The sequence below is a fragment of the Pelodiscus sinensis genome, chromosome Z, assembly GCF_052426305.1.
Source record: "Pelodiscus sinensis isolate ZL-2025 chromosome Z, ASM5242630v1, whole genome shotgun sequence".
NCBI classification, from domain to species: Eukaryota; Metazoa; Chordata; order Testudines; family Trionychidae; genus Pelodiscus; species Pelodiscus sinensis.
In genome coordinates this window covers 6,983,768-7,010,937 of record NC_143085.1, presented here as the reverse complement: position 1 = coordinate 7,010,937, position 27,170 = coordinate 6,983,768, and the positions used below count along the sequence as shown (strand labels likewise).

The 27,170-nt window shown below is 42.0% G+C and overlaps 1 protein-coding gene across 3 annotated transcripts in view; it reads left to right on the top strand.

The window, feature by feature from the left end:
• Window positions 1-27,170, top strand: part of BICDL1 (BICD family like cargo adaptor 1) — a 179,527-nt gene that overhangs the window by 70,068 nt on the left and 82,289 nt on the right. For all 3 annotated transcript variants that reach the window (XM_075898124.2, XM_089775211.1, XM_075898123.2), the window contains one exon: window positions 5,817-6,032. In XM_075898124.2, the coding sequence (XP_075754239.2) occupies window positions 5,817-6,032 (216 nt within the window). The remainder of the gene's footprint in view (window positions 1-5,816; window positions 6,033-27,170) is intronic.

Here is a 27,170-nt window from a genome sequence, read left to right as displayed (position 1 = left end):
TTGGGTAGGGGAAGAGCCGGCCTTAGGGAAACACACGGGATAGGACGAGGTCCGTGGGGAGCTTGTCTCCAGATGCAATCAGTGGGGTGGGCTGACTCCAGGGTCACTTGTCTAGAGTGCGGGGTGGGGCCAGCAGTTGTGAGCTTAGGCGTTGCGAACCCGGAGGGGTGAAGTGAGGAGAAGCCCTAGGTTCCAATGACAGTATGTGCGGGAGCAAATGAGACCTAGATACCTGGTCTGAGAGACTAAGGGAAAAAGGGAAAGACACCTGGGTTCCAAGACTAACAACGAGCATTGCAGGGCCTGGATGGTGAGGTGGTAAAAGGAAGGGGTTGCATTGGAATTTGTGATGGGAAATACAGGTCTACAAGGACTAGAGAGAGACAGAGGGAGGTTGAAGGAGCTCCTTTAGAAAGCATAGAGGAGGGTTTTTCTTCTCAGCAAGTTTTTCTATGTTTCAGCTAGTCCCAAGTAGGCAATGCTAAGTTTAGGGGTATTCAGGAGTATTGCTCAAGCATTTTATTGTAAAAGAACAAGTGACAAGCTTCCTCCATTTTCCATCTTCAGCCAAATTACTTTTTCTTTAAAGTCTCAGAGCAGTAGCCATGTTAGTTTGTAACTTTAAAAAAGAAGTAGTCCTGTGGCATCTCAGAGAGGAACAAATATATATAGCATCATGAGCTTCTGTGGGCACAGCCTTGTTTGTAGGTTTCAGGTACAAATCCTTTTTATTCCATTTATTTGAATATGTGTAATGTGGTGCTGGTGGTGTTTATAATATGTATACATTATATATACTAACTCCTTCTATACTACAAGGTTTAATTCTTTCTAAAAGAAAATATCTATAATGAAATGTATAGATGCTCTTGCCTGGATCTCCACTCGTAGGGCTATTGAGGATGAGGGAAAACTATGAAAATCTCTGACTACCTAAAGATAAAGTAAACAACATTGCAAAAATCTGCCTACAGACCTACCAGATCCTGACATGGAAACTATAGTTAATGGAAATGAAACTATCTGAAATTAATGTCACAGTAATTTTTTTTAATAACCTATAGGTAATCAAAAAACTGGATAGGCTACAGGAACCTGTGGCATTTCAGTTACAAATTATGTCCACCCACTGTCTTTAAAACATATCTCTGGTGTGGTTGGTTTTCTAGAAAACAGTAGTTCATTGTACAGGTACCTTCCTTTCTTATGTTTTACTGGAGATAAGGCACATGTTTAATGTAAAGGGGGAAGCCACAACAGACCATGAAAGGTTTTCAGCATGGTGTTGGCTGAGTATTCTTTCCCATAATGACTGGGTTTTTTCCCTATTTTGGATAAATAATTAGAAATAAAGAGAAAATATTCCCCTTTTCCATTTTTCACTGTGTAGAACTTTGAACATATTTCTATTCATTCAGATCACAGATCTTTCAGCACACTATGTTGTAAAGTAGGTTCTGAGTAAGTAGGTAGAACAGTAGGTATATTAACTGTGGACATACATACTTTTTATGACTAGATTCAGGGCACTTCGGAATTGAATTTAATGTAGAAGGTACTATGCTGTAGTACTTAATCTTTATACCTTTGCAATTTGCTAATATGGATAACATAAGCCAGCAGATAACAATGATATGTCTGTGTGAACTGTTTGTTTTGAAAATACCTATAAATAGCCGGGAAAGGCTGTTTGCTAGGAACTCAGTGGATTGAGCTCTATGTATTGATTTTAGGTAGAAATAGAGTGATTATACATTAAAGAGCATTTGCAGGCAGCTTCTCTTAGACCAATTCTATTACACAGCTGTATAAAGCATTACTATTACAGCAGTTCTTTGCTTAGATTTACAATAGAAGTTTCTAATTCCACCAGTGAATATTGTTGAAAATACTATATCCAAGAAACACCATTTTAGAGCTAGTCTGAACAGTGACCACTTAATATTCTAATTTGAAATCATTACCCAACTCTAACCCTATGTTCATGCTTCAGCATATTCCTGTCTTCCTTGTGGAATCACATATCTTTACAAATTCAAAGGATTTGTGAATTTACTATCAAAGCCTTATATTCTGTGACTTTTTTATCCTTTGGGAAATCTGTCTTGTTGTTATTAAGCCCAAGACTTTATTTTAGTCGATCAACTTCTCAATAATTTTGTTCTGATAGCAACAGTAGTGAAGGTGACGTTTGTCGAAAATATGTTTAATTACACTATTTTATTAGTTTAATTTTTTCCCAAAGTGCATAGTTTCAACATTTAGGTCTTTTCACTTCCAGTGCATTGTTTGATCATTAGATAGGCTTTTGTTTTAAATTGAGTGACTGGGTGTTTTGAGATAATATCTTGACTCTATCATGGGATCAATACAGCTACCCAATACTGCAGAAAATGAGAACTGATAATCCTGTGTTCATCAAGCTAAAAGTCAGCCTAATGCAAAACTTAACATTCACTTGAATGAGAGCAGGAGAAGAAGGGGGCAGGGAAAAGAAAAGATCTGTGCTTATTTTATCCATTTCCTGATATTATCTTTTCTCTCTCCCTTTGTAGAATTTGATATTGCTGCTTTCTGAAACTGTGATGTTAGCTGAGATTGCCCAGGTCACAGTTTCACCCAGATTTATTGCTGTTAAATAGCAAGTTTCAAGAGACATTTCCTCCTTTCCTCCCAAGTTAACTGTTCATTCCCAGCTGCCAATATACTGGTTTGCTCTTCTGGAGTTATCAAAACAGCTATAAATTTATATTCTCTCTCTCTTGATTCTTTGCAGATTAATAATTTTGTCTTCCCTTGAATACACACACTAAATGAGTTTAGCTCCTTGTCATCTGCCAAAAGGTGTTCTCTGTGTGTGTGATGGTCTAGTTTACTAAGATTCTATATCTGATACCAATCACATCTAGTTCTCAGATATCTCAATGCCTAGTCAGAGTTTAAATGCATTTCCAGACACAGAATCCAATGTGGATGCTCTCTGAATCTCATTGTTATCATATGCAATGGGGTTAAAATAATTAATGTCACTGTTTCCTTCTGTGTTCTTTTTCTATCATTTTGCAGTGCAGCTTTTAATTGTCAACAAGGCACTTGCTCCTGTCTTTTTAAGTAAAGACAGATTCCGCGCTGTTAATTGGTTCAGGAAGCACACTTTCAGAATAGAATATCTTCTAGAATTTAGTTCTGAGTAGAAATTAAAGAGCAGCTAGAAAAAAATATAAATTTGAACAGTCTGTTCTTTCACTCCTGTCAGTACTAAACAACATGGAAAATACAAAAGAGTACCATCAAAATTGCAGGACTCCAGGTTTGGGGAACGATTAATCATAGGAAGGTTTTGCTATTGAGACTATAATTTTTATCATTTTATAATTATTTGAGACAAAACAAATCTAGTCATCCCATCTTTGAATCTGCAGTTGTCCCCCAATGCCTTTTGTTGTATCTCTTTCATCAGAGGAATAGGCTGGAGCTAATTTGTGTTCCTGGTAACTTTATTCCCTGAATTGTGATTCCTATTTGTTAATCTTTTTCATTAATCATTTTGCAATAAATGAGCACTATTTTTAAATAGTCATTTTGTTTCTGTCTAAAGGCTTGCAGTTTGCTTCTGAATTATGATCAGTAGCTTTCTTTTTACACTTGAGAATTTTGATTGTAATCACTTTGCACACTTATACACTTCATGCTAATGTTCAGCCTTCAGTCCACAATCCACCCCCCCCCTCCACACACACACACACACATTCTTCTGAACAGTGCTTAGCAATGAATGAGATATATTGAGTTATGAAAGAGGATATTTTTGGCTTGATGTGTGGGTATATACATGCATAACTCCCCCTTATCTGCTAAAATTAGAATATATCCCATAGACTGCAACAATTATAGCATCTTTTCCTGATGAGATTCAGAGGAGAAGCCATGTTTGTCTGTAACTTTAAAAGGAATTAATAGTCCTGTAGCATTTTAAAGACTTATATATAAGTGGGTTTGGTCCGCAGAAGCTCATGTGACTATCTATCTAGTTCGTTTCTAAGGTGCTACAGAACTACTCTTTTCTTTAAAAAAAAAAAAAAAAATCAAGATGCCAGATTTCAGAGCAGGAACTGTCTTTCTTTCCTTGATTGTACAGCTCCTGGCACAATGGGACTGATCTATAACTGTGGTTCACATGCTAACAGTGCAGATAATTTAAGAATTAAAGACACCCAAAAAGCCACTGCACATAAATAATGTGTGATTTCCCGCCCTCCCCCGCCCCATTGATTTATGGACATGAAGGGATGGAGAAACAATGACCTGTGTGATTGGGCTCTGGGAAAAATGGGAAATTGTTGTCTGTATTCATCGGGTCCCCTTGTCCTGTGGCTCTCAAATTTTTCTTGAAGGGCAGGCCATGTTCAGGAGAAGAACCATTGGCAGCATAGATTCTGATGGAGTCAGCTTGCCATATAGGACAAAGGTACTCAAGGAATAGCAAAAAGATGTTATGCTTCAGGATATTCAAGATTTTCCTAAGACTCTTGGAAATCAGTAGGAAAGGGTTTCACTCTGACCAGTCAGCAGGCAAGAAACAAATGTGGTCTCTGTTATACCAGAAACTCCCTGAACTTGAGTTTTTTCCAAGCAATTTTATCCCTCCTGAGATTTTCTACAAAAGGGCATAATATGGAAGCAGTTTAATCTAATTTTTCAGCTCTACTTTAGCCTTGCCTCCATTTTTAGGCCTTCAGTTAACTGGCTTTGCATAACATGTACAAGTTTCAATAGACTTCTAACTACCAGATTTTTCTGAACAATTAATTGTGGATGCAAAGTTGTGGATGCCTGCTAAACCAAAGTCAATTTCTGAAAATCTGGGCTTAAATATACACATAAATATATTATGTACTGGAATCACTTCACTAGCCACTTATACACACATCCCTTTAGAGTGGGAAAACAATGGTACAGGTTGAACCTCTCTAGTCCAGAACTTTGATTTTAGTTAGCTGTATGTCCGCTTTTCATAAGTGTGGTCAATTTTCCTGCGGTCCCATAAAGTTTGTTTACTGCTGCCACCACCCCTAGTTCCTAGTGTTCTGTGCTGTTATTTAGGTCTAATTTCCCCCCAATGTGCTCTAACAGCCCAGTAAGCTATGGAAGTGTTGGTAATGCTGCTCAATCAATGTTGACCTCCCATGCTCTGGAAAATTATCTGAACTGGTCAGGTACCGAGAGTGCTGGACTAGAGAGGTTCCACCTGTAGTTTTACAGCATATAGTAACACTTTGTACTTAATTAGGTCAGAAAGAGCCACTTGACAAAAAAATTTACTGCAGGGTGCCTAAACAATCACAGAACTGGTTTTAAAGATCTCTGTGCAAGTAAGAAAAGAATCATAGGATTCTATTAGATTGACTTCCCCAAAAAAGTTTGAGTTGACTCATATTTGTCTAAACTATTAATTGGTCTGTGTGGCCTACATTTTCTGCTTATTGACAGTCAGAGTCTGCTTTGCTGATTCTCTATACTCAAAACAAAATTGGATATTTTTTTACTTCAGTTTATCTACAAAGCACATGGACAGATTTATTATTGGAATAGAAATATATTTCAGTACCTGTTTTTTTTTTTTTTTACTCCAATATATTTGCAAGTCATGCAGAAGTAGCAAATTCTTGTTTTATGTTTGTTGCATGGCAGTACAGGGAGGAACTGATGCAAAACATAAGAGATGTATGGGAATGGGGAACCTGGTGGGAGCATTCAGCATCCTGGTAATTTTTCCTCCCCTCCTCTCAATCTTTTTCTTTTGTTCTGTTACTTAGCATCTAGAACAAGAGAAACATGAATTAAAGCGACGGTTTGAGAACAAAGAAGGGGAATGGGAAGGAAGGGTATCGGAGTTGGAGAGTGATGTGAAACAGCTACAGGACGAGCTGGAGAAGCAGCACGTTAACCTTCGTGAAGCAGATCGAGAGAAAACACGAGCTGTCCAGGAACTATCTGAACAGAACCAAAGACTCTTGGATCAGCTCAGCAAGGTGAGGCTTTGTTGTAGGCAAGGGAGTTGGATGTCCCCACCACATTAGTCAAATCTGTCATTCAGAAAAGTCCTGAACTCTTCTGTAATCAACCTTTTATACAAATAAAAAAAATCTTCCCCTAAAAAAATCTATTCCACGTCACTGCTCAAACCACAACAGTGTTCCTAATGAGATATATTGTCTTTAAATTCCACTTCATGCCCTGAAAACAGGCTCTTCAAGGTGATCCACAGGACAATTACATATTGTTAATTGTACAATCAAAAATATTATGGCTATTTTGCATCCAACTTTTTTCCTCTCCAGGAATTTAAATCAGACTTTTCAACAGTTAGCAGCTTGTACTGTGTTGTATATTTTACCAGCTGCAGGGCAAGATTAATCTACTGTCTATTTAGTGATGACACCAGAGGCCCAATTCTGCTTCTAGTTATCCAGGTGTGACAGTAATTGAGTTACATGGTTTGAGGAGAAAAATTGATCACTTGAAGATTATGCACTAATTCTGCCCATGGTCCGAGCCTCTGATAAGGGGTGCAAAGAGGGCACTTATTGTGGGGCCCAGTGATTTAAATGGGCCTGGAGCTCTAGGTAACCACTGCTGCTACCACAACCGCACTGGCGGCTGGAGCCCCAAGACCTTAAAATTGCCACCAGAACCCACACATCATGGTTTGAGCAGAGCTGACTGCCCCTAGCTCTGCCCAATCCACCTGTGGCCCTGCTCCTTCCCAGTGGATCCAGAACCAAAGCCTTCCTCCCATTGTCCAGGGCCTATCAAACTTTGTTGCTAGCCCCAGCCATAGTTAAACATACAAAACCCTACTGACATCATTGGGGTAGCATATTTTTTTTACGAAAGGCATAATTTGGCCCACTGCATGAAGATGGATTGGACATTGAAAACTATGATGAGACATTTTTTCTAGATTACATACACACCTTCAATAATTTAAAGAAGGGTGATCAAAGTTGTCCAGGCCAAAAATTAACGTATTTTAGAAAATTAAGAGTCTGTATCCCTAATTCCATGGCACTCCCAGAGAAACAGTAGAAATCATCCATTGCCCATGAAAGCTTATGCCCAATTAAATGTGTTAGTCTTTAAGGTACCACAAGACTCCTCATTGTTTTTAATAGACATTTAATAGTCTATATGCAGGGCTGGATTAATCATTAGGCTAATAAGGCTCTAGCCTTAGGCCCTCTCATTGTTGAGGTCCTCCTGCTCAGGCAGGAGGCAGGGCTGGGCTAGGTGAGGAAGAGGGAGTGAGCTTGCCCACATAACGCTGCCAGAGCCTGGAGTACTCCTCCAATCCACCATGACTCAAGAGCATCTCAGTGCTTTGTTCCTCTTGAGAATTGAGAGTGAAATTGTCAGCTCTTTGAACTATGATGACATCACCCATAACTTTGCCACAGCTAAAGTGGGAAAAAATTGTTTGACTATAGTGAGAGTAGAATAAATGTGTTAATTTTCCATAAATATATATAAATATTTGATTTCCTATTTTTTTGCAATATGTAATTCAACGTAGGCCCTTTTGTCTCACTAACCTGAGGCCTCTCATAATCTTAATCCAGCCCTGCCTATATGGTAGTCTCCTTTGAAAAAGGTCTATATGCTGAAGGACTCCAGCATATGAAGTACAGTACTTGGTGCAGTATAGTGAACTGTGTAGATTCAAGCTAAAGACTAAGAACAGAAGTCAACAGAGAAGCAGTAGCTCAAAGTGTAGGCTTAGGTCAGAATTTTGTTGTCTAGAGCTCAGAGGAATACAGTAGTTGGTAAAAGAAAAAATAAGGCGTGAATCACAGCACTGGCACCAGGAGAATATCAATAGCTGGACACATGGCTTCTGACTGCAGCTATGCATTTACTTTATCCTCTTATGTATATAGTTTCTGCAAGATCTCTGTACAAGAGGAAAGATGAGTTTGTGGTTAAGGCATTGGACTTTGGGAAATTATAGGTTTTGTTCCTAGCTCTACCACAAATTACCTGTGCGGCACTGAGCAAATCACGTAATATGTGTTTTATTTTCCCATCTCTAGTTTTTATTTTTTTTTTCAATTGATATAATAATCATTCCCTAGCTCCTAGGATGTAGACTGTGCTATTCTTAGGGCATTCAGGGCCTAGGGCAATGTGCCTTAGTGTCCCATGCATTGGGCCCAGAGCAACCCCCCGGTAGTAGGCTCTGCCCCACCCCTTCCACAAGCCCTGCCGCTGCTCTGGTCCTGTTTTGCCTCCTTGCCCAAAGCCCTCTCCCGTAAACGACTCAAGTCAGAGGATTAGTGGTGGGCCTGGAATGGGCTGGCAGCAGGCGTCACCCCCTCCATACACATTCACCATGGTGGCAGGAGCCAGAGTGACTCAGCAGCCTGCTGAACTCTTCCCCGCCACCCTCTCCCAACCCACTGTGCTCAGCTTCCTTCTGCTACAGTGAAACCAAGCACAGCAGGCTGGGAGAGAGCAGTGGGGTGAGGCAGTGTATAGCGGAGCAAACTGGTGGGTCACTCTGGCTGCCGCCACCATGTTGAGTGGGGAAGGGGTCTCCTGTTGCTATCTCATGCCAGGCCTCCCGGTGATCCCCAGTCCATCCTAGGACCCATCCATAGGACAGTTGAGGCAGCTTCTGCGGAGCCCCCAAAGTGAGGGTCTTGAGTAGCTGCTCTGAACTGTCCTATGGACAAGACAGCTCTGGGTGTAGAAGAGAATTTCATTAACATTTGTGAAGTATTCTCATACCACAACGATAAGGCTATATAAAAACCTAGTAATCTAGAATCTGCTACACTCTCAGTTCTGCCAAGGAGAAGTATGAATCCTTGGCTGAGATCTTCATCTAGGATAAACCCAAAAAATCAGCTACAATGCTCACTTCCCTACAGGGGGGAAAAAAAGGGGGCAATAAGCTATCTAAACTCCTACATCATCAACACCCATGGGCTCAACACCCTTTGGTATCAAACGCCTCCCTTACTATTTCCTTCCATCTTTCCCTGTCCAATGAAGAGTGGTGTAGTTTCTGTAGACTAGCTCCACGCCACTCTGCTGTATCATCTACCCATTCTCTGTGGGGTCTGCTTCTCCTATTCGAACCATCCATTATGCCGAATACCAAGGTCTTGACTTTTCGCTCATCATTCATTCTGTAGATATGCCGGAATGTAGTTTCTGCTGTATAACTTTCTGAAGTAGGTTCTCTTTCAGTTGTTTCTTCCTATATAATTCCTCATTGGTGGCCTTCTGCATCCATCCTATTCTCAGGATCAGGGCTGGTTCTAGAGAGTGTGGGGCCTGATTCTGGGGGCGGAGCTGCACATGCATGGGGCCCCGGGCGGCACGATGCATGTGCCGTGCACCCGGGGAGGCCCTGCGCAAGCGTCGTGCTCCTGGCACACTGCGTATGCATCACTCACCTGGACGTGGGGCCCCCTGAGGCATGGGGCCCCACTCTGGGGAATCGGGCGAATTGGCCTAAGGCCAGCCCTGCTCAGGATCTTTCTGTAACAACTCCTCTCAAATGCCAATATCCTTCTCTTCGAAGCTTTTGTTATTACCCATGTCTCGCACCCATACAACATGCTGCTGAATACACACATTTTCAAGACACTTATCTTCGTTCCTAAGCTAATCACTTTACTTTTCCATATCTTGTCCATCACCTTCAAACTTGCTTTTGCTATTCTAGTCACTATTTTCTTTTTCAGTCTAGATCATACGTCATGTTGCTCCCCAAATACGTGAACTTCTCTACGTTCTCCAGCGTAGATGGGATCAAACTGATCTTCTTTCCTATTTCCTTATCTCCAAATACCATTGTCTTTGTTTTATTGATATCAATAATTAGTCCGTACTGCTTCCCTTCCTCATTTAGCACCTGCACTGTTCTCGCTAGCTTCTCTTCATCTTCCTTGATGATAACTATATCATCCACAAACCTCAAGTTATTAATTCTCATCCTGTGCACCAATATCCCTTCTACCTCTTCCTTGATCTTGTCCATCACTCTCTCTAAGAGTGTGATGAAGACACTCGGCAATATCGGATCTCCTTATCTCATACTTCTACTCGTTCTAAACTAGCTTCCCAACTCTCTGCATGTTCTCACTGCTGCCTCCGCATTATCATTGATATCCTTCAACAAATGTATCAGTCTGCTATCCACTCCGTATGACTCCAACACTGCCCAAGTCACTTTCTGATCTATACTGAAAAATGCCTTCTGAAAATCGATGAAGCAATGCCACAGGATATTTCAACTCTGGTACCCTCAACTTACCTAACAACATTGTCAACTTATCCAACCACACTCTTAGTCTGGCAGAAGAATCTCTCCTATCTTGGGGGCTGTCTTTCTGCTCTACCACCTCCACAGATATGTTTCAGTTTTGTTGTGAGCTGGAAGCCTATTTTTTGTCACCTCCGTCTACTCTCAGGTGCTACAAAACCACTCATTTTTTTACAGTTGTTTAATCTAGGTCTAGAGACATTCTGGAGGTCGGTTTGATATGCAGAGGATAGGGGCTGAGGAGTTCACATGAGTTGGGCTATGAACTTAGTTCCAGTCAGATTTCTGCTAGCTTCAGGACTACTTTTCACTGACAGGCTCTTTTTGCAGGAAGTCATTAAGACAGTTACATAAAGATTGTAGCTTGCTGATATCATAATAATCAGAAAAACAATTAAAGAAAAGACAAACTTTTTCTTTGGGCTTTGTGCCATTCAGGATAATTATATAGCACTTATAGCATAGAAACATCTAGAGGCCTTCACCAAGTCAGGGCCCCATTACATTAAGCACTGTACAAACTTAGTACATCAAAGTTCCTAGCAGTTCCTAAACAGTCCTAGTTTTCCACTACCATGTTAGTGCTAACTGTCTTTTTGGTCCTTCAAATCCCTTCTACCTCCAAAGTTCAATGTTCCATGTCCTTCCTTATCCATTTCTAAGAACTTTTATGTCCCAAAAAAGACACTGAAAGAGAAGGGGTCATTTTTTTAAGAACCTCAGTTTTGGTGCTGAACTTCACATATACAGTGAAAATCAGCCTCCTTCTTAGAGATAAAGAATGTGGATTTATAGGGAGAACTTACTGGGTGAACTTCAGATACCAATAAGCAGTATAGTTCTCAGCATTTCAGTTTGTCACCTGTGCATCAGTTTCTGACATCTAATATATATCTGATGTCATCATCATTTCTTGTTATAAGTTCTTATTGGGCTGAAACTATGGGAGTTTTGATAAATTGCATTTGAAGAGGCAGGATCTAATAGCTTGAAATCAGATTGTTGGTCATCTTATCCAATTTATATTTTTAACCTAACCCTAATTAGTGGTAGATGGAGGAGTGACTACCTCAGAATGCTTAGTGTTCTACACTGGTTATTTCTCTGTAATGTCAGTATTGCTCTTAATGATCCCGTATCTTATTCTGAAGATATCTGTTATAGTAGAAGTGTTTTGCAGTGTTATGGGAGTGATGAGGATTTGATTCCTGTGCATATTATTTCCTAGGCTCTGAGCAAAAACAACAAAAACACTATCCTGCAGCCATAATGCTAGCAGCTGTGATCTTATTAAATCTCATGAGGTAAGCAAGGTTAGGTCTAGTCACCTGGAAGACATCCAGTGAAAAAAGATTATAGGAAGAGTTATATCTTGTACTATACTGAGCTCATGTACTATATAAAGTCTTAGATAGCACATGCACTTTGGTGCTGTGATGGTTGTAGGTTTTCACATGCTTTTTTATTCTGTGTGGGTATGTCTACACTGCATTTCTCTTTCAAGAGAGGAATGCAAATGCAGTTGAGCGAAACTGCAAATAAAGCGCAGATTTAAATTTCCCATGCTTCATTTGCATAATCGCTTCCGGGTGCTATTTCAAAATAACCACGTCTAGACAGCATTTCTTTTTTCAAAATAGGGTATTTTGAAATAGCGCCCGAAAGCGATTATGCAAATGAAGCATGGGAAATTTAAATCTGCGCTTCATTTGCAGTTTCGCTCAACTGTATTTGCATTCCTCTCTTGAAAGAGAAGTGCAGTGTAGACATACCCTTCGTGTTTAATAATTTCTTCTTCAAAAATAAATTTGTATACAAATATTATTGAAATAATAAGTTGGAAGTTTTCATTGTGTAATAATTAGGAAATTCAGAGCAAAGTTTTCCACAGCAGCCTTAACTGTCCACCCCTGAATATTCCTATCCTCACTGCAGTCTTTAATTAAAAGATAAAATAAAATGTTGCATTGCACTACAAAATAGTATATACTATATATACATCTAAAAATATAGGAATGAAAGATTCCATATTTCATTTATTAAATAGCATTTTGTTTCCAAGCATTACATTACTCTGTATTGCTTTTTATCCTGAGATCTAAACACTAAGCCCTGGTCTACACCAGTGAGTTATTTCAAAATAATTCCCCTTATTTCAAAATAACAAGCAGAGCGTCCACACTACCAAGCCCATTAATTTGAAATAAAGGACTGGTTATTTCAGAATAATAGCTCTAGATTTCCACAAGGAATAACACTTATTTCAAAATAGTTATTTTGAAATAACAGTGATGTGGATGGTCCACTGCTGCTATTTCAAAATAAGTACTCCCCAGAGTCATTGAAAGTAATTATTCCCCAGTGCTTCCTGGGGCTGTAAGTCAAGATAGCACGTCCACATTAACAGAGCCTGCCTCAGACTAATTTTGAGGCTTCCCTGTAGTAGTTATTTCAGGAGTTATTCAAAATAAGTTATTCTGAAATGATTTCCTAATGTAGACATGCCCTAAATGAGCCTCACAATGATTCTGGAGTAGTTAAAGGACATGAGAAGGATGGTCTTGTGATTAAAACACAGGACTGCAAGTTAGGAAATCTGTTCTTAGTTGTGATGCAGACTTCATATGAGAGAATACTTAAACTTTCTGTACATTAGTTCCTCCCCCCCTTCTGTAAAATTGAAGATATTTTCTTTCCTCCTGGGATGATGAGGCTAAACTAATGTTTGTAAAGTGATTTTTGATCTTCAATTGAGAAAGTGGTATAGTTGTGCAAAGTTTCCCAATAACAGTTACTATTACTATATTATGGGCACTTCTCCTACCCTACAAATGCAGCTCATTGGGGATTGCAATAGCTGTTTGTAACCAAAAAGAGCAACACCACTCAGCAGTTGAAAATGGGGAATGAAAAAAGTATTGTATCCATTTGAAATTCATGAAGGATTTAGGTGGGCAGTATTGAGATCATTATGAAAATTATAAGTGATACATACACAAAGGTTTATGGTCTCCATGGCAGCCTTACCTCTGAATTTCCTGATTTGTGATTTAAAAATCTCAGTTTTAATTCACACATAAAAATTATTATTTTAATAAGACTGGTTGAGGTCTCAATAGGAGGTAAAGAGAATATCTGTAAACAGGACAGTGTCTGACCCATAGTTGATTAGCATAATATGACTTACCAATTCATTATACTATTTATGTTTAAGTATGAAGTGTAGGAGACACAAAATGGTTATGTGGTTCAGGCACATGCTCATTACATCTGAGTTCAGGACCACCACAGGTTCTCTGACTTTGGGCAAGGTGCTTAATCTCCGTTCTCCATCTGTGAAATGGGGATAATGTTACCTATCTCCTACATGTTCTATCTTATCTATTTAGACCAGGGCTACACAACACGTGGCCCATTTGTTTACGGTCCATGGTGCGGTTTGGGTTTACGCAGGGCTCAACACGCAGTCAATGGGTGGGATCCTTTGATCATGGCCTCCATTGGAAATACACTCCACAATAACAAGTCAATATAATGGTCTTCTGTTGATATGTGTTTTAGTAGTCATTGCTCATTAAAAGTGACTGTCATTGCTCATTAAAAGTGAAAAAGTGAAAATCAGGTGGAAATTGAGTAAATATTGCATTTTCTAAATATCAGCAGAACTAACTTAAATGGGGCCTGCGTGTTGTGTAGTCTTGCCTTACTCTTTGAATTCTTGCCCATCAGTGTGAAAAGCTATTTGCATATGTATATGCAACTATGCTTAAGTTGCGGCCCTTAGTATGTGCTATGAGTATCACTGTGGCTTCCAAAGTTGAGTAGCCCTGATTTAAGACTGTAGGCTTTTTGGAGCAAGGACTCTCTTCCTATGTAAATCTAAAGTTCTGGAGGGCCAAGTGCCCCTCCTTCATTTCAATGTGCTACAAGATTGCCATAATCAAGATGGCTTCCTGGAATGGCATAGTTTTGCTAACTGCACTTGTGTACTTAGACTGTTCAGGGTGTGCCAACTGAACTGTAGCAGTACTTTGATGCATATGGCTCTCACAGTCAATGCTGTTTGCAGTAAGCACACACCTTTCTTCATGTGCCCTTCCTTTAGGTGTATGTCACTTTTGTAATACTGATAGGAAAAAATTAGCGCTGTCAAGCGATTACAAAATTTAAACACGATTAATCACATGATTAATTGTGTGCACCGCCACTTTGAAACACCATAGTGGCATTTCAATGGGACAGCACCACATGGAGCCCAGGATCAGGTGGAGTCCCCAGCTGACCCCGGGCTGCATGCAGTGCTGCTCATTGGAAGTGCCCGGCCGGCATTTCCAAGGAGCAGCACATTGGGAGCCAGGGATCAGCTGAAGCATTGCAAAGCCCCTTTGAAGTGCCGTCTGGTGCTTCAAAGGGGCAGCACAAGTGGAGTCAGGGATCAGCTGGAGTTCCCAGTTGATCCCCTGGCTCCATTGTTACAAAGCCCCTTTGAAGTGCTTCTCTGGTACTTCAAAGGGGCTTTGCAGCAGCAGAGCCAGGGATCAACTGGGAACGCCAGCTGATCCCTGACTCCACTTGTGCTGCCCCTTTGAAGCACTGGAGCAGCACTTCAAAGGGGCAGCACAGCATTAACACCTGAGATTAACACATTAATTTTTTTAATGTGTTAATCCTGTCATGTGTTAATCGCAGGCATTAACGCAGGTCAATTGACAGCCCTACAAAAAATTATGCAGACAAAAACCAGCAGAATCTGGCAACCCTGTGCATGGTCAATAGTAAACCAAATGTCATGGGCCATGCATAGAACCCACATGGGCCGCATGCGGCCCTCAGGCTGCAGTTGCCCACTACTGATCTAAGAACGAACACACTGAAGCCCCGATCTCTATCTAGGCCTCTAATTGCTAATGCAATATAAAAAATAAAAAGGGCCTTCCACTTTTAATGAGAGAAAGTATTAGTTTCTTCCTCTGTCAGGAAGTGACTGAAAACATCTTTCATGTTTTTTTCTGAAGTAGGTTTTAGCAGATGGCTTTCCCACATACTTCCTGCTGCCAAGCAATGGACTTCTGTAGCCTGTTGCATCTAGTTTGGATGAGGATGCATCATTCCCAGTTTAGTAAAGCTTCTTTTACAGTGATTTAACATAAAGCTCCAGAAGTTTTTGCAATTTAAATCTATTCTCTGACAGGAAGAAGTGTGTATTATCTATGTTACTAGAATAGCTTTCAGTGTTTAGAGAAAATGAAATCTTAGTTGACTTGGTCTTCCTCTAGGATAGGTTTTACATAGAGTCACTAGAGCATTTATATTCTGACAACATCTACTGCTGACGTGGTGTTATTATGATTTAGCTATTTCAGTCAATGCCTATAGAGAATAAAAATGGGTAAAGATCTGCCAAAACTGCTTCAGGCACAAGTCTCCACAGCAGGTTTCATTTACTAGCCACATGCCATCATTTCAGGCTATATCTAGACTGCAGGCTTCTTTCAGAAGAATGTTTTTTCAGAAGAGATCTTCTGAAAAAACGTCTTCCAAAAGAGAGCGTCCACACATAAAAGCGCATCGAAAAAGCAATCTGCTTTTTCGAAAGATAGGGTCCATTCAGTGTGGAAGCTATCTGGCTTTTAAGCTGTGATTACTATGGATAGAGTGGCCATCAGGGCACCTGTGCTTTTTCCTCTTTCCTCTTCTTTCAAAAGAACTCCTTCCCCGTCCACACGCCTTTTTCCTGAGAGAATTATTTTGGAAAAAGGCTTCTTCCTTGTAGAAAGAGGATTACCAACAGCAGAAAAAAACCCTCTGTTCTTTTGATTTATTTTTGGAAGAATGCAATTGCAGTGTGAATGTAACTTGGGTTTCATCAGAAAAACAGCTGTTTTTCCAACAAAACTCTGTAGTGTAGACATACCCGCAGTGACTAATTTTTCAATAGGTATTTCCTCCTCTGCTTCTGTATTAAGAGATGGCAGCTTCATAGGAATGGAACTGAAGTTTTCTTCTTACCCTATACTTTCCTTTGGAATAAAACATTTCTATTCAGCAGAGTTTCAGGACCACATAATGTTATCCTTTATCAACCACTTCTGTTGAGGACCCTTTTAGGCTACCTTTGCCATATTCAGAGCAGTGTGGAGTTTTCTGTGTGCAGTTAGTAAGCAGAAGAATTTTTGAACGTTTGTTTTTATTGGTCCTGGCAGTATAGGAACTATATAAGTTTTCAGTAATTCATCTAAGTCAGGGGCAGGCAATAAAAAAATGGTAGCCTGCCAGGGTTAATCCCTGATTGGCCACCACCACTATATTTACCTGTGCCTCCATAGGTACTGGGTGATCGCAGCTCATGTTGGCCATGGATCACTTTTCTCAGCCAATTGGAGCAGCAGGAAGTGGCATGGACTGGGACACCACTTTCTGTAGCTTCTACAGAGCCAACAAGAGCTGCAATTGCCTAATATCTACAAAGATGCAGGTAAATCTAGAGGTGAGGGCCCACCAGGGACTAACCCTGCAAAATGGATCTGGCCTATGGGCTGGAATTTGCCCTGATCTAGGTTCATAAACACGTATTAAGTTGGCTTTGCAGAGTGCATTTCCAGATTTGACATTGGTGCTAATTAGGAAAACAAGTTGGCCCAAATACATCCCTGGTGTAACTCTTTAAAGGTATAGTGACATTACACCAGGAATGAATTTTTATCTACAGTGTTCTAATGGGTTACTCAATAAATACATGTTTAATAGACGCTTCTTAGGGCAGACGCGTAGCGAGGGTGTTATGTGCCCGGGGGCAAAGGAAAAATGAGCTGAAGGGGTAACGGGGGGAGCAGAATGGGATTAAATTGGAGCCTCCCTAACATGGTGCCCAGGGGCAACTGACGTCTCTGGCCCCCTCACTATGCCACTGCTCCCCTTCTGTAGATCTAACATCTTATACATGTGCAAGATCTGTGAGAGCCGTCCCATGAATCTGCAGTTAGTGTCTGTGGCGCCTGCTTCTGGGTGGTGTCTCAATGCTGCCACATTCACCTCCAAAGAGGGGGCTTCCCAAAGCAGGCCTTTGCTGCTGACCCCCAAGGCATCCACAGGTCCAGTCCCCTTTCAATGGGCCGAACTTCCCAGGGCTCATTGATCTTGGATCTGGCCTCCATCCCCTCTCCAACCTTTGCAACTGCCCAGAGGTGCTCACCTTCCGCCTTCTCCATTCTCACCTCATTTACCCCACAGGGAGAGTCTCTGCCTCACTTGTCCTAGGGACGATTCTACCAAGACTTACAAAGTTTCCATGTAAAAGGACTCACTACAAAGCTAAAAACTTCAATGAGAGAATGATTAAAACAGAGACGTGTCTACATCTGCTGCAGGGAGACACCTCTGCCTGCCTCCACCCCTCTCCCTCCAGAGTCTACAGCCCCATTGCAAAGTGGGGGAGGGGAAGAAAAGAGGCTGAGACCCATCCAATGGGACTGAAGCAGTCATGAGCAAGCCATGCCTGGGAGCCATTCTCCTGTCCATTGCTGGTGCTGTGTTGCTTCAGGAACACTGAAATGCAGTCACCTCTAGGGTGGGCTGGACAGCTGTTCAACACCTGCACAAGGTTTCAGGCAGGAGGGAGTGCGGGCTGCCTTCCTGCAGAGCCCCCATCAGAACTACTGTGCCCTCCTGGCTTAGGAAAAGAATAAACAGGAGGATTGGAAATTAACCCGCCCAGTCTCACATCCCCGAGACAGGGACTGAGCCATCTACGTTAGGCCCCAGCTGGAGTATCATGTTCAGTTCTGGGCGCCACATTTCAGGAAACGTGGAGAAACTGGAGAAAGTCCAGAGAAGATCAACATAAATGATGAAAGTTCTAGAGAACATGAAATATGAGGCAAGGCTGAAGGAATTGGCCTTGTTTACCTTGGAAAAGAGAAGACCGAAAAGGGACATGAGAGCAGTTTTCAAGTATCTAAAAGAGTGTCATAAGGCGGAGGAAGAAAAATTGTTCTGCTTGACTTCTGAGGTTAGGATGAGAAGCAGTGGGCTTAAATTGCAGCAAGGGAGGTTTAGGTTGGACATTAGGAAAAACTTCCTGCCCACCAGGGTGGTTAAACACTGGAATAAGTTGCCTTGGGAGATTGCGGAATCTCCATCACTGGAGATATTTAAGACCAGGTTAGACAGACACCTGTCAGGGATGAGCTAGGACAACTCAATTTTGGAAGCCCCAGGGGCCACATTGATACTTACAGAAAATGCTGAGGATCTCAACTTAAGTGTGGTTGCATATGCAAGCAAATATATACAAATAGCTTCTCTCACACTGACAGGCATGAATATAAAGATTAAGGCAAGACTACACAACACACAGGCCCCATTTGAGTCAGTTCTGCTGATATTAATAAAATGCAATAACTACCTGATTTCTACCCACGTGATAGCACTTTTCATGAGCAATGACAGTCCAAGAATTTAACTACTAAAATGCGTTTCAAAAGAAGATCATTACACTGACTACTTTTTTGTTTTGACTCCCACTCTGGCCACATGTTGATCCCCACATAAACCCAAACTGCACCGCGGGGTGCAAACAAACTGGCCATGGGCAGCATACCAAGTTATTAATATTTGTAAACCTTTACCTTTTCTCTCTGCTGCCATGTCTCCTCTCCTTGCTCCATCATCTCCCCTGGTGCCTGCTGCCCCCAACTCCTCACCCTCCTCTGCTGTCCTGACTCCTGCCCTTCTCATTGCCCTCAGCCCTCCTGAGACCTGTCCCCCTCCACCAGCCCTTCTCTCCCTCCTGTGCCCACTCCTCCAGTAGCCCCACTCTGATCAGGTGAGCTACCCCTCCTCATCCCCTCTTCTAACACCTCTCTCTACACACCTGCCCTGCCTCTCTCTTCTAGTGCTGGTCCCTCCCCTGCAGGTGTCTGCCCTTCTGCTTCACCCCAGAATCCCCTGCACCTGCATCTTACCTTAGCCATGCACCCTCCTGGTGCCTCCCCCTTCCCTTACTGCCCCTGCCCCCTTTGCCCTCTTTTTCCCTGATGCCCACCCCCTCAGCACTCTCTGCCCCCATTCCCCTCATGCTCCTGTGCCCTCACACATGCCTTGCTCCATCCCTACCTTTCTCATGCCCACCCCTCCTTTCAAGCCTTCTCCCAGTACCTTCCCCTCTCCCCTCTAGACCCTAATGTCCTTCCCCTCTCCTCTTCCAGCATCACCATGTCCCCTCCCACTAACACCTCCCCTCCTGCCCTTTTCCTCATTGTCTTAACTTGGCCCCCTGCCATTTGTATCTTCCCTCTCCCTTCCACCTCCGCACAAGCTTCTCCTCTCCCCTCCCCTCCACACAAGCCCCTTCCTCTCCCACCTTCTCCCCCTAGTTTTCCCCCTGCCCTGCCCTACTCTACTCTACCTTCTGCCTTCCACTTTGTGGGGCTGGAGTCTGCATTTGGGCCCCAAAAATCCCCATACTCTGAACCGGAAGCTAGGCTGGCACCACGCGGCACTGAAAACTTTTAAAGTCCTGGGCCATGACCTCGCGTCACGCCCGGGCATCTCCCCGGTCACCTAGAAATGCTGTGCAGCGTGCGCAGGCAAGGGGGAGCTGACAGAATGCTGCGCACGGCAGAGACGGCCCGGAGCCGGGGGGGAGAGACAGCCATATAACTCGCCGCCCATGCCAGGTGAGCCTGCACAGTGTGCGCTTGCTCTCACCACAGCCCGGCGCCCCCCTAGCGTGGCGCCCGGGGGCAGTTGCCCTTTCCCCTTCCCCCGCAGCCCCTTCGCTATGCCTCTGTCTTAGGGCATGTCTACACTAGGAAATTATTTTGAAATGAATACCTCCCGAAATAACTATTTCAAAATAAACTTATTCCTCAAGGAAAGCAGGAGTTATTATTTTGAAATAACCAGCCCCTTATTTTGAAATAACTAGCTTGGTAGTGTGGACACTCCACTTGTTTTGAAGTAAGGGGGGTTATTTCAAAATAATTCCCTAGTATAGACTAGGGCTTAGGTCTTGTGTATGACAGAACATATCTGGAGATGTGGTGTAGCACCTACCCTCTGTTACAAAGTCAGCTCCGATTGAGTCTGGCACATCTTTCTGAAAGCAGGAGAGCAAACTTCTGTTGCCTCAGTCTTGGAAGGATTTTCCTGTTAATTACCAGTTCTGCATACTAGGACTTGCAAGTTATAAATTGGTTTGTTTTGTTTTTAAAAGTACTTTTTAATTTTGTTGTAGTTAGAATTGTTTTAATGAAGCAGTAATCAGCTGTATGCTACTAAAGCTTATTGCATTAAATCTTTGTACAGGAGGATCTAAAAGCATACATTGTTTGTCAGTGATACAAAGTTGCGTTCAGAGGCTGACTGTCATCTCACTTGAGACAGTGTATCTTGATAAGTATTGTTCTGATGTGTTAGGTATACAATAAGGGATATGTCTGCATAGATATGGGAACATGCATAAGATTGAATGTCAAAATATTCATTGCCAAAGGTCCTGATGGAAGAGTCAACTGAAAGACTCCCATTGACTTCATTGGGCTTTGGCTTAAGCACTTAATTAATTGTATGGGACTGTTCGGCTGCCCCTCCATTCTCTGATAGCTAAAAATTCTCACATCACTTACAGAACCCTGTTTATTCCATGCACAAGGAATTTTCTGCATAATTCCAAGAACAACTTCTGATCAACATAGATTAATACCATAGTAGAGATTCCAAGATAATAATCCAGCTTCATAGAAATCATGATCAGGTTATATTGACTTTCTATACTAAAGGGCTTTGTCCACACTGCAGGTTTTTTACGCAAGAAGCTTTTTGCAGAAGAGTTCTTGCAAAAAAGTGCATCCAGACCTCAAAGTGCATCGCAAAAGCAAGAGAGTGTCCACACTGCATGGACACTCTTGTGCAAGAAAGCTCTGATGGCCATTCACAAAATGGCCATCAGAGTACCTGTGCTTTTTCCAATAGGGGTTTCTTGTTCAAAAACCCCTCTGGAGCATCCATACCTGCCTTTTTGCACAAGAGCTGCAGCTCAAAAAGGAGTTATTCCTCATGGGGAGGCAAAAGCCATCAGTTCTCTCAATTTTCGTGCGCAAAAATGCTCTTGAGGTGTGGACACTCCACCAGTTTTTGCGCAAAAAATAGCTGTTTTTGCACAAAAACCTTGTAGTGTTGACATAGCCAAGCAGTAAATATGGAACATTACCACACCTGTCTGTTCTTCCCTGGAATGTCCTTCACCAAGCTGATTCAATTCCCTAGCTGGATGCTAAGAAACATGTTCAAATCATTTGTAAGTGAAAATTATCACTTGTTGCCTATCCAGAAAGTCAATGGTGCTCTCAGAGAGATACAGGGAAGTTTTAAAGTTATAAAATTGCTTTTAAAATCATAGTAGATCTCTCCTCATTGGTATACTTAACAAAGCTTGCTGCTGCTTACATGGGGGATTGTCTCAGCTGCTAAGCTGCATGAAACCATAAGTTTGAATTTCCAGAGAGTCAGGTTAGCCTCATATTTTGAAGTAAATAACTAAATACAGTAAACTGCATAGGATGCATTTCAGCTGAGACCTTTAAAGTGAGGTCCTGTTTGGTCACTCTGGGCATTCAGGGTCCCATGGCCCTTGATGTAAATTTAGGGTTTTGTCTTGGTTTTCTTAATCAAAGTATCACTTCTCTTCATCTTTGTCAGCAAATGTAAGCCACAAGTGATTTTTTCCTCTTTAGCAGTCCCCAGGGGCACATCTTTTAATTCCATTGAAGTATAATTGAGTTTTCTCCCCGATGTCAGAGTGAAGAAATTATTTTGCTAACAAACTTAACAGGAGGACAGAAGGAGAAGTCTTCCCTGACGTGTGTATAGATAGCTATTCCTTTCATCCCAACTGTGGCTGAATTTCAGGGGTATGTACTAAGGCTGGCTGAAATGTTTAAGGATGAAAGGTGGTATATAACTGTAAGGTTTTGTTATTTTCAAGATCTTTCCTAGGTGTGATGATAGCAGGGCAAATGCTGCACTGTGCCTTGTGGCAGAGGAGAGGGAGACCAACAGATTTTACAAGATTAAGTTCTAGGGGAGGATTGTTTAGTATTTGCTGATTGTAGGAGGTTTCTTTCCCCATCCTTTTAAGTACCTCACCCCTCCTCTGGACACCATCAGGGTGGGAGAATGTTGGGTGTTTTCCCATCTGATTCCTGCAGCAAGGTTTTACTGGAGTGGGAGGATATTCTACTCATCATCAGCGTCATCCCAACTTTTGCCTGGGGATGATCAATATTACTCTACTCTGCCTATTTGCCATTTCCAGAGCTGCTCAGCAGCTCGGTCACCAGTTGCTAAGTTACAGCATATTACATTGTCCCAGTCTGGTGATGTTGCTATGGTGACAAGGTTGTTATTCCACTTGTGAGTCCGCTATGGTCAGGCTGCAAGTGTATAGAAGACGCAGTTGTGACGTCTAAGTTGGTCAGTCAGGAACTGTCTTATATCCCTATTAAAATGAATAGCTGAAGGGAAATGGCACACCCCCATCTCCTGAATTAGACATGATGTGTTTTGTTTAGCTACAGCTGAAAACAGGTTCTCTTTGATTTGCTTTAGACTTCCAAAAATTGTCATGGAGAATGACAAGCCAAGAAAGCTTATGCCCTAATAAATCTTAGTCTCTAAAGTGCCACTTGACTCCTCATTTTTCCAGAAACAGTTTACCCCTTTAAGGCTTTTCGGCCCAAGAATGAAAGCATATACCTTACTGTGACTGGTGATTTAGGGGGGAAAATGTCAAATACTGACTCCAGACAAGTGGCAGAACAGAATTTAGCAATGCTCACCTTACTGAAACACATTGATAAAATGTATTTTTCCCCACAAAAAAAAAAAGCCTCGGATAAGAAGGTGCAAGTTCTTCCACTTAAGTGAGAGTTGCATCTGCTTATATCAAGCTAAATTTGGTCTTGTATCCGTAGTTGCAGTAAGTAGGGGTGTGAGAGGTGCTGCAGCACCCCCAGATTTTGCATGTTGTGGTCACATGCCCCTACTGGCTGGGGTCCTAGCCATAAGGCCTGCTGATGCGTGAGGGCTCTGCCACCAGTCCTGTGTGTCTCACAGCCTCTGGCCCTGGATTATACATGGCAATAGGAATGTAAAATCTCAAGTAATCAGTCAACCAGTTAAACATTAGGTTGACCTAACTTTTAATGGGTTAACCAACTAAAGCAGAATCCAGGCTGAGGATCAGTCCAGCCTGGTTGGAGCAGCCCTACTCTGTAAGGCTCCCACTCCTAGCCCCATTCTGGGGCTGGGTGCCGGCTCCCAGCCTTGCACTGTGAGATACCTGGGCCCACTGCAGACAGAGGCTGCTACAGATGAGAGAAGCTCCTGTCCATGGTGGGCCCTGTGGGGCTGCAGGGAGCTGCTCCAGCCCCCACTGGTTACTGGGTGATGCTTACCAGTTAACCAGTTAAACTTTTACATCCCTCATGGCCACTGGCCCCACCTGCTAAGGATTGGTGGGTGGTGCAGACAAGGTAAGGGGGAGTGCAATTCAGCCCTTCTCCCACACTCCAAAAATTGTTCCAGTCCCACTGCTTGTATCTCACTTATGTACCCAAATGACTTTGCTCCAAGAATTCCAATGCTGAGCCAACAAGCCTCACAGCATTTCTGTATTCCCTATTTTGTTAACTAGGGAAACCATGGCACAAAGTAGCATATACAAATTATGTATATGCCATATGATATGTAGTTCACTGATGAATGGCCATACCTGGAGTTCACTGGCCTTTCTTTTACTATGGTTAGTTGTTGGAGAGTCTATATCTGGATCTGGGCTTAGAGTTTGGATTTGGTGCTGAAATCTCAGCTCTTTTTATGAGTTTTTGCCCCGGAATGATGGAAGTTGCATAAAGTGGCTAGCTTTCCAATTTTTACCACCTTAAAACATCTGGAAAATAGGCCCTTTCTGGAGCCTGACCTGATACCAAAACTGAGTTGGGTTTTGTCCCATATACTTGATCCTGAAATCTTTCTCCCCAGCTTTCTCTTTCCAAACATGTTCAGCTGTTCTAATTTGAATCAATGTCTAATTTTATTTATAGTGATTATCTTGTGCAGTATCTCAGCTGTGGGCAGGAAATTAAATCTTTAATATGTTTTTGCTTATTCACACTTGCTGCTGTAAATCAGCCCCAACAGTTTCTAGAAAACTGGGACACAGTGTTAGATCCACAGACTGCAATTCTAGCTGAAACCACAGCTATTCAAAACTCAGTTTTGCAAACATCTCTATGAAAAAGCCTACTTAGAGCATTTGACCTATTAAAAGAGACTTTGTGTTCTAAGCTAAACATATGTTACAGTAAAGGCCTTTTAAATGGCTAGTTTAATTAAAGGGATTCTTTTAAAAAGTAGCTTAATACATGAAAGTTCAAGAGAAGAGTGAGATCTTTCCATTAGCTTAATTAAGATTAGTGCACTTAGTGTTCTAATTACTTTCAGGAAGCTCAAACTTTAATAAATTGTTGTTCAGAATCATGTTTAGCAACATATCATATCACTTATTTGAAACACTCATAGGATTAAATGGAGCTTCTTACAGACCTTTGATATATCACAACAATTTAAATATAGAACTAGATTAGTATTGCCAACATGTTGGTCTAACTGCTCCAAGTGGCACAGAAAGATAAGGTGGTCACTAAGGTAAGACTGTTACCTTACACTTGACTAAAATACAAAGCTCTGCCACTTTTGAGTGGTACAGTTTTGAGTGGGTGAGTTATGAGGCTAATTTTTCTTACAGTATTACTGGTATAGCTGTCTGACAGGTTTCTATTGTGCATATGAAAAACTAATTGCATGCAGAGGAAGATGGAGAGGGAAAGTAGTTGGTGATTTTTACAGAACAGAAATGGGGGGGGTACAAGTAGGTTGCATGGATAGTGGTACCTTCTGAGTCTATTTTGAATATAGAAAGATAAACATTTAAAGCAAATGACAAAACTGACCCGGTGCAATTTCTACTTGGGTCAGAGCCAGTAGAAAACACTGCAAAGGCATCTTTGCTTGCTCCCATGTCAAAGTGTTGAGACATAACCATCATATACAAACCCTGGTGGGATTTGCATCCAGCTTTTTTGATGGATAGGAGGATTGCCATGATGCAAGTTTAAGAGCCAAAGAAGGGGAATGGAGGAGAAGAGCTGCAGCACGGGTTGATGCTAAGCTGGGACTGAGCCAGCCTACCCATGTGCTGGCTCTTAAAGTGCTTCTAGTGCAGAGCTGAAGCGGGGGCAGTTGCCAGGACCTGGCTTGAGCTGGGACTGAGAGGTTACAGTGCTAACCCTTACAGATTAATTGTATAGTCAACAAAATTTTTGTTGACTACACAGTGGATGAATTACATGCTTCTTAACATCCCTTGCTCCTGTAACAACTCCCTAACATGCTCTAATTGTCTGTCTTTGATATTTAAATGAAAAATATTTTAAGAACTACTGCATTTTCCATCTTTTGTATAAATCATGATATATATGGAGATAAGTAACAAGAAAAGTGTTCATATGTCTGGCACAGGAATTGTAGTGGAATAGTAATGTAGTTTACTCTGAAGCAGGTGCTGTGAGCCAGTCACTACTTGTCCTTAGCTTCCTAGTCACTAGTTGCACTTGGCTTCATTACATCGTCTTCTCATCCCAGACATACATCCCTTCCTTCCATATCACAAGCACTTTCATCCAAATTCTCTACAACCTATTCTGGACTCAGCTATTCTGAACATTTAAGTTGATAGGCATTTTCTCTTGCTTTTCAAAGTCTTGTTTTTCCCTGATATGTCCAAAACCTCTTCAGTTTTCCCTTCCCAAAATGGTCAATTTCAGAGTTAAATTAACAATCAATTCCAGGCAAAAATAATTAATCTTACCTAATTGATTTGTTTATCTGTATGCAGACACAAAATCATATTCTCTGCTTTCATTTATTTTAATGCAATCTGGCTGAGTCAGTGAGGTTAACCTCAGATTTCAGTGGTACAGTTGATGGGAGAGTTTGGCCTCCATGAGTCAGTCATTTTATTTGGGAAACATTTCCCAGAATGAATCTGCTTCTAAAATTCATATTCTCTTTTGTAAGTTATTAAGGGCGGCTATATTCAGGCAATTGGTTTTGTTCAGTACCCTTTTTAGTTTAAATTGTTTGTTTAGTTATTCTTTTCCAAATGTATCACCACTTAAGGTTGGCAACCCATAAAAACAGGTCAGCTCAGTTTCAAGTTGAGATATGCTATTATCCAAATCTCATAAGATAAAATATATTAAAGGTTGCAGGATGCTCATATACTTTGATAATGGGGACATATAAGCCTTTGTCAGATTACAATTTTGTATACAATAAAACTCCGATGGTCTGGCATCTGATGGTTCGACACTCCTGATAGTCCGGCACCATCAGGAACCTGGAAGTGCTCCGGGCAGCCGGACCATTGGAACTGCTCTGCCCCCAGCTTCCCAGATTCAGCCGCTGCTAAAACTGACCAGCGGCTGAATCTGGGAAGCTGGGGGAAGAGCAGCTGGAGTGCTGCCAGGTAGGTACCGTAGCGCTGCCCTTCGGGGCTGCGGGACCAACCCAGCAGCACCCCAGCTGTCCCCGATTAAGCCGCTGCTGAAACTGATCAGCGGCTGACTCCAGGAAGCCCGAGGCAGAGCTGCTCTGCCCCAGCTTCCTAGAATCAGCCCCTGGTCAGTTTCAGCAGCAACTGACTTGGGAACACCTGGGACAGAGCAGCTGGGGTGCTGCCAGGTTGGTCCCGCAGCCCCGAGGTGCGGCGCTG